The following is a 14,297-nucleotide window of genomic DNA, read 5'->3' as shown; positions in this document are numbered from 1 at the left end:
GCTGAGGTATGACTGCAACAAGCAGAAGCTGACGGGGGAAATAAAACCATTATGTACAGCAGTAAGGGTTACTTCAGAGAGTCACAGAACGGTTTGGGTTGGAAGGGATCTTAGAGATCTTCTAGTTCCAACCCTCTGCATGGGCAGGGACACCTCCCACTAGACCAGGTTGCTCCAAGCTCCATCCAACCTGCCCTTGAACACTTCCAGGGATGGGGCAGCCACAACTTCCCTGGGTTTCAAAGCATCCATTTCTGCCCATCCTCCTCTTCGATACCTGTAAACGAGCTAGAGGACTCAAACTCCTGAGGCACATCCAACATGAATATGGAAATCACTTCTTTGCCACACTGCACACATGTACATCACGTGACTGCCCATATCCCTCGAGTCCTTATCTCAGCTCCTGCACTCAGCCAGTCCTCAGTTCTCAATGTTCCAAAGAAAGGAATGACCCCAGAAATGGGGCAGTGGGTCCATTTGTGCCAGTCTGCCACTTGAGGCAGTAACATCGATGCCCTTTAACTCCCAATTCCAGGGAAAAAAGGACAGGAAAAATTTGTTGTGCTGATAGTAACAGTGTGATTTATTATTATTTTTTTAAATCTATTTCTTGCCTAGTTTCAGTGCTTACTGAGGCAGGATGTTCTCTGACCACAGAGAGCAACAATACTCACCCACAGAAGGGAGCTAGTGCTTAGCAAACACTCAATGGGGAAGACAGAGCAACCTTCAGCAGTACTGCAGGTGCTCAGGGGCAGTGACCAACCAGTCTGGAAAGCACATTCTGTCATTAGGCACTTCCACATTCAGCTGAGACACATGAACAATTCATATAAGGCAACACCAAAAATAAAGCTAATTACTTCAGGCTTATGATAAGAGAGATCTTTCTCTACTTTGCAAGGTCACCTTTCTTGCTCTACTCTCTTTTTTCTTCTTTTTAAAATAAAATTAAAAAATGACATGGAACTGATTTCAACACTTATCTAATTCCACCTCAGGGCAGGAAGGGGTTAAGAACTCAAAAAAATACATACAGATGAACAGAAAGCCAGGCTGGTAGGGCAATATTTTTAAAAAGGAAAGAGAAAAAAAGAGACGTATTTTCTTACAGTCACAACATAACCACAACCCCCGTGTTTAAGGTCACTTCCTCTCCTCACAGTGCTGGGAGCAATCCTGTCAATCAGCTCTGTGTGCTGGTAGTCTCAGGTCACTCCCAGTACAGCAAGTGGCACAGCAGAAGAGTAACATCTACCCGCTGGGAAAGGGGGATGGAGGATACAGCTTTCAATTGATTCCAAAGGTCCTTTGGGAAAGATGGGGCCTCTGGTTTATTAGCACTGACATTCAGCTCTCAGAGTATCAGGCTGATACCTATTTAATTTAATGCCATTTTCCAGGATGGAAATCTGTTTGTCAGCCTCTGGCCAGGGAAGCCCAGCCAGCATCAACCCATCTTGCAGAGCCCTCACCCCACCTAGAATTAAAAATGCTGGTGGGGCAGAACCTCACCAGCACTCCACAGTGGCTGGGCTCTGCTGTGGGGCTGCTGCCAGCTCCACCAGAAGAGAGCCTTGTGCTTCTGTGCTTGCTCAAATGGTGATCATGTTGGGGGAGGGGGGGCAAGGGGTAATCCCACCATTGTATTTCTTTTGAGAGGAGAGCCTGCCTTGTACAGACATGTGAATTGTGTTAGACAACATGAGGCAGTGCCGAGGTGAAACCCTGACCCCTTCAAGATGAGAGGCAAATCCAACCCAGTTAAACCCAGGTCAGAACCTCACCCTTGCCTTTGGTTCACCACATTTCTTTGGGCAAGTCCCTCAGGCTCCCAGACCAGTGTTCTTACTTGTAAAAAGGAAATGTATGTACTTCATTTTAGAGCTAGAATAATTGCATGAGACGCTGGGGTCTTTCAGGATAAGATACCATTATTATTCCTTTCAAAAGTCATCCTGAGAAGATGGCATTGATCCATAGATGTCCATTTGCCACTATATGTATCATGCGGGGATTGGATGTCACAGATGCATTAAATCACATCAGCAATAAACTGATAAAATGACGAGGAGGTCTTGGGCAGACTCAGAAAAGATCTGGGAGGTGGACAAGGCTTAGGTTCATTGATCAATGCTCCAGCAGCATTTCTACAGTTAAGCCAGCAGAGCTACGCAGAATCAGCCCATTCTAGATCTCAAGTCAGGCATCAAAAGATGCAAATCCAGGCTTGTTGGAATATTCAGTATCACATAAGCAATCAGGACATCTGTTTCTCACTGATCTCTGTAAAACAGGCACTTAACTCATTCCTCTCCCTTGTGAAGTAGCAGGAAGGCACTGTCTATAACCCAACATGCTGGTGAAGCTCCACCATTTCTATCCAAGCCCTCAGCCAGTCTAACAAAGATCTGTGGAATTATACATGAATTGCCTCTGTATAACAAAGCAGAACTGTATTTCAGAAAAGGTCTCCATGAAATTCAAAGACGGATACCTTGTCTTCCAGACTGAGCAATGTTTATTAGAGAGCACGAGGCAAGTACCTAACAGCACATTCTCTTCTATACACCTCTGTGAATTATTATCAAGTGGAAAAACATCATATCAAATACATATCAAAATCATAAAGATACCATCAATACTTTACCTGGTGACTGATCATGTTTAAACCTCCAAGTGTTAGAGGGCTCTGAACACACACACACAGACACTTGCACACCCATCCCTCAGGAGCAGGAACCAGCAGCAGGGGCTGGGCAGACAACACTGCTCCGCCACAAAGTGCTGCCTGTCCTCCACAATTTCACACCATCTCCAGGAGCACAAGCCCAACAGCACATCCAAAGCACTGGTAACCACCATCAGGGTCATATCACAAATGTAAAAGCAGTTCTCTCCACCCACACCATCCATAGACCTTATCACTGAGAACCTCAGCACTGAACCCACCTTCTGCCAATCCCTGACAAGAAGAGGGGACTGCTCCTCTGAGTGTAAGGCACCCGTAACACCACCAACGTACCATATGGATGCTTCTCTCTTCAAATTTTCTAGTTTGACCCTTTTCCACTTCAACATCCCACTCCTCATTTCCTTACTGCTGGAAAACACTGTTTATTTCAGAAGGGGCACCCTTGGACACAGCAGCAGAGACCTTTAACTGAGCACAGCAGATGATGAACCCCAGTGATGTCAAAATTAGGAAATCCAAACCAGGTCATACAAAACTGAGGCAAGAAGGGAAACCAGCACAAAACTGCCTCTGAGAGGCAGTGCATTTTCTCTGCCCAGGCAGTGCCATTCATGTACTCTAACACCGTTTCAGCTTTAATTCTCCTGGACTGACAACAGAATTGAATTACACTTCCAAATCTCTCTCTTTCAACTTGTCAAAAGATTTATTTATTTATTTTACTGCAACAAGAGGCACTTCCTTGGCACAGCTACAATTGTTGTATTTTTCCAGCTTTTCTGATTAGGGATTTTAATCTTTTTAGCCACGAATTGACTTGTCTGTACTAGCACTTACAGAAAAAAAATCAGCTCTTGCTCGCCACACAAGCTGCCAAGTTCCTGGGACCAGATGGAACGGATCCTAGTTTTTTAAAGGATATCATTGACAATCAGAGAGAAAACACTAAACACAAGCAAAGTTTCAAGAAGGCTGGACAAAGATTGATTGCAACACTGAAAAATTACAGAAGACTAAACAAGGAAACAGAAACACTATCTATTCATCTCTAACATCTGTATCATGTAGAACACTGGAAGCTGCAAATACTGCTTGAATAAAGCTACAGAGTAATGCAACCCACATGCATCCCCCACTGCTCCTCAGGAATGGGCTGGATGCACTGGCCTCTTCCAACATGGAGGCCAACCCTACCCATGTGGGTGAGCTCAAGCTGGTTATAATTCATTTGCAAAAGTGCAAAATGGAAAAATTAGCTACGGGGGAGAACAAAAGGAGACATTTTAAAACATTGCTGAGACCTAAGGATTAGGAATTTGCCTTGAAGCACAACTTTAACAGGGCATGTTAGAGCTGCCATCGAAGTAATGCAATGGTGACAACCAAAAAGAGTGGAAAAAAAGACCAGTTCCAGAGCTTTTAGGGAATTTCTGTCATTATCACTGAGTGATAGGTAGCACTTCTACACAGGCAGACCTCCATTCACCTTTAATTCCTCTGTCTCCTTTCACAGTTTATGTTTGCATGTTCAAGAAAGGAAGGATTTGGTTACTGAACCCGAGTTTGTGATGCAGTCAGTGAAATTCTACCCCCTCTTTTAAGCAGATTAGCATCTACACACAGACCTTTGAACCTGCTGTGGTACCGTGTTAGCTTTCACAGCTCTTTCCCAAAGGAATAAAATTACTCTATTTAATTAGACTCAAACTCTCTTCATCTGCCCCAGGAGTTTCGTGTCAACTCATTCAATTGTGAACATAATTTAGGCTTAAAGATCCGTGCTGGTTTTTCGCTTGGGGTGCTCTGTAAGGCCAGAATTCACCCATCTTGAAACTTTTCTGGGGACCCTGCACCAGAACTGCTGCTTCCCTCCTCTTGATCCTGCACCTTGTCTAATATCTTCAAAGAAAAGCACTATAATTCTCCCCAAAATACCACATAGGTAATAAACCTGATAACATGGGTGCATTCACACCCATTTTATGGGTGGAGAAAAGAAAGCACATAGAAGAAGGGAGATGAGATCATCTTCCCAGTCCCAGAGCACTTCCAGCAGAAAAGTAGGAATCCAGCTATTAATACTAAATGCTGCATGCTTTGTTTTAAGGTAACAATTGTAGTCAAATCCATAGCTGCTAAACTTGGTGAGTGGTGAAGAATACCAGTTTTATATAAAATTCATTTTATAAGGCAGGATGTTTCAGAATGAGCTGCCCCAGCACCACAGACAACTGAGTTGGGCCAGATCAAAGTCTCCACTTACACAGCATCCTCTTCCCAGTGGTGGCCATAAATGGATGTCCAAAGGAAGAGAAGAAAAATAAGCTAGTTATATCTAATACTCCTGTCTCTATTTATATACATACATCTTTCCCCCTTGTTTTCACCTCCAGTCATTTCCAGCTCACTGAGCTCCTGATGTGGTTCCTGCCTGCTCAGATCCACTTTATTTCTTTTCCATTAATCTGTCCACTCTCCCAGAAGTGATGCAAACTTTTACCATCTTTTATTTCCTTCAACAACTAGTTGCACAAGTCAACACCTTCACATAGGGCCACCTACTTCCGACCTCCTTCAACATGGCTCTGATGGACTTCTGTGACATCCCCAAGTTCTTGTGTCGGAGGCAATGAACATTCTCCATCCTCCTTACTCTGTTTCACAGACCTCTGTCACATCTCCTTCACCTACCTACCCAGCTGAAGGGTTCCAGTTCATTTAGTTCTTCCTCTCACAGAGGCCATTCAACACTCCTGGACAGCCTTGCATCTCTTCTCAGAGCCCTTATAGGGTCTGCAATCTTTGTAGAGGGCAGGAGGAGAGCTGCACACTGTGTCCATGACACAGGTAAATCAGGGACTACTCCATGACAGCAGTGCTCCCTCTTCCACACTTAGCACCTTTCCTAAGACTTTACTTGGTTCGTCTTTTTTACTGGTACTGAGTGCTGGGCTGATGTTTTTAAAGGAAATCTCAGTCATAACCCCAAGATCTCATTCTTGCACAGAAATGGACCTAAAACCTCCCTGATTTCAGTCTGTCACAGAAATCAGTTCAGAGAATCATTTCATTCAGGATGTTTGGACTGTTTATGGGAGAATTCCCACAGTCCCTCAAAGCAGCACAAGGCACACGTGCCTTGGCACAGACTCGTCACTACGGTGAACTCAGACACACATACTTCCACGATGAGTCCCCTCTCCACCCCACACTCTATTCATGCAGCTACCCCACATGGCAATAAAACCTTATTTTAACATACTCAGTGCTGTTTCATACAACCACTATCTTCAAATTTGCTAAAAGCATACATAAATATTTGATAGAGCAGGCAACGCCACGCTCGCATCCCATTGCAAACAAGATCATTTTTTCTCCCAAACAAATCCCATAACTTGCTTATCTGATCTGGTCTATTCTTATTCTGCTTTACAGCTTTCAAATATTTGCAGTTGTAAGTCTTTCAAAGCTTTAATTCGCTTAAAATGATTCACAAGCACCTTGTTAATCTTTTATCAGTTTTATTACGAACGGTAAACAAAACCCAGGTCTTAAATAATTAAAGGGCAGAACTAGCCCTCAGGCAAATGAAGTCCAGGAGGAGGGGGAATAAAAAATTTAAAAATCAGAATAAGTCTTTAGCTTTTTTTCTTCCCACCTACAGAATTGGCAATTCTAGCTTCAACAGACAAAATAATTCTAGATGAGCAGAGTGTGTGTGACATGCCCCCAGCCAGCCTCTCTCATCTACTATGTCCTGAATATTAATCTACCAAGTACCTACATGTTACTGGTTCCAGCACTGAACACCTCACAGCTTCCCAAGGCAAAAGCTGTGTCCCAAACAGCCACTCACCAGAATTCCTCTGCATTTCTGTGTGCCCAGCCATGCCTTGGGCTGTTTCTTCCTCAGCCTCACAACAGTACCTCCCTGTCAGCAGCAGGACTTTCCATGGCTCATCATCCAAGAGAAGGGAGCTGGGACAACCTCTTACTGTCCCTCTGGTGGCACCAGCTCACCTTAGCAGAGACCTCAGTGAAGGAAGTCTGATCTGAGACCTCAGACCAGACAGCCCATTCCCAAGACTTGGAGACTTCTTGTGCAAATCACTCCAACCTGAAGCCCACTCTCCTGGGCCTGCCAGCTCTTGGCACAGTGGTGAAAGCACACCCTGACTGGCAAATTCTAATTACCCTTTGAAGGTCACGTTGCCATGCACACAAAGAGGAATTTAAACACATTCCACACCTAAATATCTGTAATGGATGCATTGCTAGCCTATTACATGCAGTTCATTGTGCAAACTTTTTTGGTTGTATGTTTTGTGCAGTGGCCTGTAAAAGTTGCTTAACAGAAGAAAATAACATTTGATTAAAAATTTACATTGGAAGAATGTAACAGAGCTTTTTTTTTCCCCTTGCTATTTTACCTGCCACTGACTATTCCCAGTAGTATGCACTTCTTAGTCACAAAAATAAAAATATACAGTATTAAAAATGGAGTAGGTTTCAGGTCCAGATCCCAAATCATATTAAAGACAAGGCTGTCCAGAAGCTGGCTCAAGTTGGAATAAAAAACCAACACATCTTTCCACATACAGGTGGGAGGATCCTGAAGTGACAACAGGATACTTAAACAGTTCTGCTCCAGTGACTCCTTTTGTGAGAAATATCCAGGGGAAAATGAGTGGCACTCTGACTTCCCAATGACTCGGCCATGCCAGGTTGCTGTGAAGCCCATGGGGCTCCTGGCACCTGCCCAGGCAGGAGCAACCCTTGAGTAGTTCTGATATGCAGGATGCAACAACTGCCTCAGATTCATGGAAGAAAAAGTCTTTTAAATCTCTACCATATTTCCAGCAAAGTCAAATGAAGCTGTAAGACTCTTCTGATCCTTCAAAATGTTACAGTTTAGTGATAACTCACAGCAAAAAGCAAACTCAGAAGGATTTAAAATCCTACTTAAAATGCCCTTATCTGAAACCAAACAAGAGCTCTCTCAAGAACTAGTCCAACTAGCAAGAAGTGCCAGAACTGGAGAAAGATCCATTTAACTAGCATACATAAGTAAACATGCATTGTCCTCCAAATGCTTAGAAATCTGAGCTACATTTATGACTGGGAGGGAGAGCAGAGCAGGGACCTGCACGTTGCTCAGGCTGCAGGAGGTTATTCCTCACAGGAGGCTCAGCTGAGCTTTGCTCAGCTCTGCAGACCCAGGAGAAGAGGAAATCTGAGGGGTAGTTTCTGCCAGAGCAGCCGTGCAGCCTGTGGAGCTGAACAGTGCTGCTGAATTCCTGTTCCCTCCAGGCAACTGCACAGCACTGGCACTTCTTCCTCTGGGCTCCTGCTTGCTTTTCACTGTGCACATGAGGCCACGGAGACAGGAGCCTGTGCCCAACCCAGCCTTTGAGGCCAAGAGAAGGGAAAATGTTGTTCAAACTTTGCCAGTCTCAAGCAAAGGCCAGCAGCAATGTGGGCTGCACCCACTGTCAGCAAGCTGGTTAACTCCCTGCCCTTCCTCTGAAGCCTTTGGGCACAGGTCTGACCCAAAAAGTCACTGACTGAAACAGTTATCCCTGACTCCATCAAGCCTTGGATACAGATTTCTGGAAGAGTTAATCATTCTGGGGAAAATGGACATTTCACTGAGCTCAGGTCACCAGATTGATTAATCATCTTGCCTGTCTATCTCTCTGCGTACCTGTGTTATACAAACATTGTGCACATTTCAATATGTGGTCTAAAAAGCCACCTCTGAAAAACTCATTTCCTACCCCAGCAAGAGAAGGAAATGGTCCTGAGATGAAAAACTTTTTTTCTGGGCAGTGGGGTAAGAGTTTGTACCACACAGGAGATAAATAACCAAATCTTTGTCAAATTACTTTTACAAAAGACTAGACAAATAGTGAGCAAAGTCAGAAAAAAAGAAAAAAAGAAAAAAGACAGCTAATGCAGGAATCTCCAGCTGCAGAGCAGCCCTTTCAAGATGCAACTCTCAGTGCTTGTTGAGAAAGATGCTTCCTGCCTCGATCCTCCTGGAAGAGAGACTGATGGAAAGTCACATTTATGGGCTGCTCGGTACCAAGTGGCTGAATTACTGGTTGCAGACCTCATCATACTCTTAAAAAGCAATTTGGAATCAGGGCTTTGATTTATATTGGTTTTATCTTTTACTTTCAAAGTACAACTGGTAATAATGTAGCCTGTGAGTTTAACGTTTGAAACAGGGGTTCCATTTACCTCTTTGTACTTACTCAAGGAAAATGACTGTAATTGAAATCTTTCTGCTGGACATAAAGCCCTTCGAACATTCAAAGTGGTTGCCTGTCCTTAAGGCTTTTTATTTTAGCTGCCAAAACTGTAAACTGCCTTTTAGAGTAGTTGGGAGTCCTATGTTACAGGAAGAAATTAATGTACACTGTATCTAGGTACTGGGTGTTTTAATCTAATTTTCCAGCTAGGAATAACAGCACTCCTCTCCCCTGGGCAGCGCTGGGAAGAGAAAAATTCAGCTTCACTTCAGTTCAGCAAAACCTATCAAAGAACCTCCAACAAGGGAACAGGGCTTTTCAAGGACAAAGCAAAACCTTTCAAGTCCTCCAACATTATCTTTAAGTTCCTTCAGACAGGCAGCAACACGTGAAGCCAGACTGCCCACTCCTGTGCTGCCTCTCTCCACACTTCTCCCACACTTTCTGCAATTTCAGAGATTTCCAAGAGCCTGCCTTTTCTTCCCCTCAGATCAAACTGCTTTCCCAGTGTCAGCACTATTATTCATATGAAGCTGCTGAATTTTAATTACAGTGTAAATGCACTCAGACTGAATATGGGTATTATGCAAAAATGGCTCCTGTCCAAGTGACCTTATACTAAATCTTTGAAAGAGTAAACATAAAAACTTTGGGTTTTTTCCAGTAGGCTCCCTTGAAGTTTATATAATAGAATGTTTGCAATTAACTTGGTAATAGACTTAAGATGAAGTTGTGTGGATTTCTACTTTAGCTAATTTTATTATCTGATTATTTTAATCACAATGAAAAACACACTGCTGTGAAATAGTTTTATGGCACTTGTCTAACACATCAGATAACTTTTGAAAGACTTGAGCAAACTAGCATGTCAAAGTACATCAGTTTCTCCAACATCTCTCTCTTCTGTTTCCAGTTCCAAGGTGTCTTTAGGATAAAAGGTGAACATCCAAAGACAGTTCAAGAGCATTTCTCAGGCTCTCTGCAGCAGCCACAAATGTACAGCCACTGAATTTTTCTCCTGCCAATATAAAACAGCCACTGCACAAGCAGGCAGGTGACATGAGTTGACTGGCTAAGACATTTCAGGGTGCCAGCTGGATATCATGGGCTTGGAAGCTCCCAGAAGGCTGGTGAGAGTTAAATTTCCTTCAAGCTCAGGCAGGTTACATCACCAAACCAGGGTTCAGCTCTGCCTGCAGAGGCTGCAGATAACCCAGATGGGATGAGCTACGTTCAGACATAATCAACAGAACATGGCAGTAAAGCATAGTGATGCCAAGAGAATAAAACAGGTTGACAATCTATATGTGAAGAAATATCTTGCAATATATAAGCTGCCTGCAGATTTAGCTCTGACACGTATATAAATATATATGCTTTATCACAGAGAGGTCTTCAAACAGCAAAATCTTGCAAAGCAAATTAAAGGCAAATAAAAATAAAAATAGTATTTGTGATGTCAAAGGCAAGGATGTTCAGCTTTAGCAAAGCCAGCCAGCTAATAAAAATGCCAATGAACTTCTTCACAAGAGAATGAAGAGGGAGTGGTGCCATGTCCACACAGAGGAAGAGCAGTTCAAGTACTGATTTAACCAAGATTCTGCACTGCCAGGAGGGCAGCAACCCAACCTTTCCCTAACCTAAAATGACCTCCCTTGAACGCCAATTATAAAACACTTCCAAATGAGGAAAGAATTAAGTTTTCACAGGCTGCTGCCAGAAAAGACAACACTGTCCTTCCTAGTCATCTTTAACCAGGTATTTTCAGGTTCATCCTTTATGGCTGCACACCTGGGGGAAACTGGGAAACACACTGAAAAATAAGCCAGCCCAAAAAAAAGAAATAAAACCTGTTCAGTTCCAGCTGGATCAGCTCCCAGACCATGTCACCATGTAGCTGCATAGGCACTACCACTGACAATGTGTAGCTGGGAGTGGGAACACTCATTCCTGCAGCAGCCCACACTTGTGTCAGCTGAAAATGAGAAACCACATCTCCAAGTGAGATTTTCAACCCATTTGGACAAAATGCTGTAAAAAGCTGGTTTGAGAATTTCAAAGGTACTTCAGCTTAACTAACAGAAACCCAATTTCTAAAGCCTAAACAACATAGAAGAGCTGCAAAAGAATCTGACCTTATTTTTTTAACCAACATGCTGACCCTAATGCAGAGGCACTTGTTTCACAGAGCGTGTCCCCACGGTGTCCAGCCAGAGAACTGCTCCAGCTTAATAAATTCAGGGTCAATCCACACCAAAGTCACACCAGGCCAGCCTTCATACACAGACATTCTTGAAGCTAATGCAGAATAAGCCAAGCACCAACTGCAACAAGAAAGTTGACAGAAAACCTGTGTGTAGCAGTGAACCTCTGCCATGTAGCCAAGATCTGATTTTTTCAAGTGCCTTCTATTGGGAAACCCTCATTTCCACCAAAAGGACTAACAGTCTCTTTTCACACATGAAATTCAACAACAAAAAACAAGCACACAGTTTTTATCCTCCAGCATGTGGGCTTCATGGCTTTGGGTTTTATTTTTCCCCAACAGATGAACAGACTTGGCAACTTCCCTGGTGAATCAGAAGAAAATGTTGTGAGGAACAAATAACTCTGGGAAGAATACAGATTAAATGAGCTTCCTGGATTTTATCCATGTTCAAATTCCCCAGGTTGTAGATCTCAAAAATACCTGTCTTTGACAAAACTGGTGTGACAGGTTATATAACACACACTCAAAATCATCCAGTGACAGAAAAGCAGGAAAATTATCTGCTCTGTTCAGGGACTCAAGGGCTTTCTGGTTGAACTGCAGGGAGTAACAAAATAAAACAAATCTTAAAAAAAAAAATTAAAAAAATTAATCACAAAATGTACAGGTGGGGGAAAAAACCAACCAAACAAAAAAACCACAACCAAAAACAAAAACCAACTACTTTCCCTGGTATTTTAAACAGCTGACATCACCCACTGGCAGATAACTACTGATCTCATGAGGCTCTTCTTTCCAGGAAGAGTTTAATATGCAGCATTGATTTGTTTCAATATAGATGTTTATAGGTCTGATATGACTTTTAAGAACATAGAATTATTGCAGAGAAACATCAATGAGATAAAATATAACTGCCTAATAAAGTGGGTTTTGTAGTCAAATTGCCTTTGTAAGGCTGCCCAAAACGCATGAAAATGGAATAGCTAAATCTGCAAGTTTGTTAAATTTGCTATTTGCAGCCTGGGATAAATGACAGGACAATCTTGTTGGATGAAATATATCTGTGTCTTGTTAAATGAAATATATATGCTTTCACTGTGTGTATAACTCGAGGCACAAAGACAAGAAATAAATCAATGTGGGACTATCTGCCAGAAGAGAATATTTCAGGCTAATGGCACATGCACCAGTTTTCCCCCCCCTTTTTAAGAATAAGTTGTGAACTGCTCAAGGGTGCTTAGGAAACAGACAGCGAGATGACAGTATTTTCCCACAAAAAAAAGTTATCTTGCTCTCATCCCCATTTCGCTGGCTTCAAGCAAGCAGCAGTGCTACACCCTCTGACTGGGTGTCAGCGTTCCTAGCAACGATATCAATCTTTAACCTGGGGCAGGAAACCCTCCAGGGAGATACCCAGTGAAAACGCATCGCTGTCAAGCAGGTCCCTGCTGAAATCTTGGTCCATCCCCTCCCCATCTCTCTGTTTCCCCCAGGCATCTGGGTACCAAGGGACAGGCAAGATCAAGTGGAATATGAGCATAAAAGGAAAATTCAACAGAAAGCACCGTGTTCTGCTCAATAGGAAATGCAGCAAGTTCCACAGCAAAACCTCTAACCTTAGAATCCATCTCCCTATTTTTTGATCGATAAAAGTTATTTTTTCCAGTAACTACTGCAGACAATTAAATATTTACTTTGTTACTAAAGGAGAAGAAAAGAACTGACCTCCCTGTGGAAGCAGGTCACATCCCGTAACTGGCTCTACAGAACAGGAAATATTCCTGCCTTTCAGGCTCCACACGGGAAAAAGAAATACATCTTTACCCCTGTTTTGTTGTTGTGGTCGTTTTTTTACCAGCACAGCACCAGAGAAATTAGATCTGAGCTTTTCTTTTCTCTCCTACTTGCACCCTGCTGAACTTGTGCCTGTCACATTTCGAGCCCAGTCCCTGCGCTGCCGTTCGGCCCCGCGTTCTCTATCGAGTCCTGGACAAACAGATCCAGCAGCCCAACTTCTCCGCAGCGTTGGCTCTGCTGGTGGCCGGAGCTGCCTGTCAGGAGAAGGGGGCTGCAGGCGACCATGCAGCAAGCCCCTGGGAAAGGCTGCAGGAGAAAACATGCTGACTTACCTTCTCTGCATACTTGAACTTGACGTAGAACCAACTTGACTTGATCATTGTCTCACCTCCTGCCCTCGTTAAAAGACAAAAACGCAACTCAAGCCTATCCTGCTGCTGAAGAGCAGGGTGCCAGCGCTCCTTCTGCCACAGACAGCAGTTTTCCAAGGGAAGCGCAGGTTTTAAGGGAAGCAAGCGGTGTGAGAAAGAAAACCAAATTGAATTAAAAAAAAAAAAATAAAATCAGAAAGAACCAAGGATGCTTTCCTTCCGCAGTTCCAGCCTGTCCCCTCCTGCCCTGCCAGCGCTGAGCGATCTCTCTGGCTGCAGCGGAGCTCGCCGAACGCCTGGGCTCCGCGCCGGGCTGTCAGCTTGGCTGCCTGACAAGAGAATTCCTCAAATGGACTTCAGCTGCATTCATCACAAATGGCACATGTCAGTAAAGCCAGGAGGCTGGCTCCAGCGCTGGCAGCCTCCCAGGACCATGACCTCCCCCAGTGGGATGAATAATGAATTCCAGCACTTCCCTCCAGACACAGATTAACACCTGGCTAAACATTATTCTGACAATGAGCTTGGCCACTCTGAGATCCCTGCACCGCCGCCTTAACCCCTCACGCTCCCACCGAGCAGAGAGGCAATGCTTTGGAGGCAGTCCCACTATGCCCTCCCCCGTCTAAAGAAAGATTACAGAACTATATATAGTTTAGAAACAATAAAGCCTCTTAAGCATAAAGCAAGTATCTCCCTTCCGATGCTGCAGCTGCAGCAATGCTACCATATAAGCAGAGCAAGTAATCAGGAGTCACTCTCTCCTCTGCTCCCTCCCTTTTGCAGCCCTCCCTCTACATAAACACTTGTTCAGTTTTGATACTGTCAGGTTTGATGTTTAAAATAATACCCCTAAAGACAATATAAAACCAAACAAACAGCTACCATCATCAGTATGAAACTAACAAATAAAAAATCCTGGGAATACTCCCATCAGACTGTGTGGTTTTTGTCCATTCAGAAGCACT

At 43.6% G+C, this 14,297-nt stretch overlaps 1 protein-coding gene across 5 annotated transcripts in view; it reads right to left on the bottom strand.

Moving 5' to 3' along the window:
* AUTS2 (activator of transcription and developmental regulator AUTS2) overlaps positions 1–14,297 on the bottom strand; it is a 769,537-nt gene that overhangs the window by 504,726 nt on the left and 250,514 nt on the right. The window contains exon 1 of one of the 5 annotated variants that reach the window (XM_051636187.1): positions 13,291–13,487. The exons of the other annotated variants lie outside the window; for them this stretch is intronic. Within the exon in view, the coding sequence (XP_051492147.1) occupies positions 13,291–13,338 (48 nt within the window). The 5' untranslated portion in view covers positions 13,339–13,487. Of the gene's footprint in view, positions 1–13,290; positions 13,488–14,297 lie in introns of those variants that run through there. 5 annotated transcript variants of the gene reach the window in all.

Source organism: Apus apus, chromosome 18 (genome assembly GCF_020740795.1).
Source record: "Apus apus isolate bApuApu2 chromosome 18, bApuApu2.pri.cur, whole genome shotgun sequence".
Classification (NCBI taxonomy): domain Eukaryota; kingdom Metazoa; phylum Chordata; class Aves; order Apodiformes; family Apodidae; genus Apus; species Apus apus.
Note: the sequence above shows the minus strand (reverse complement) of the source record. Positions and strands in the feature narration are given on the sequence as shown.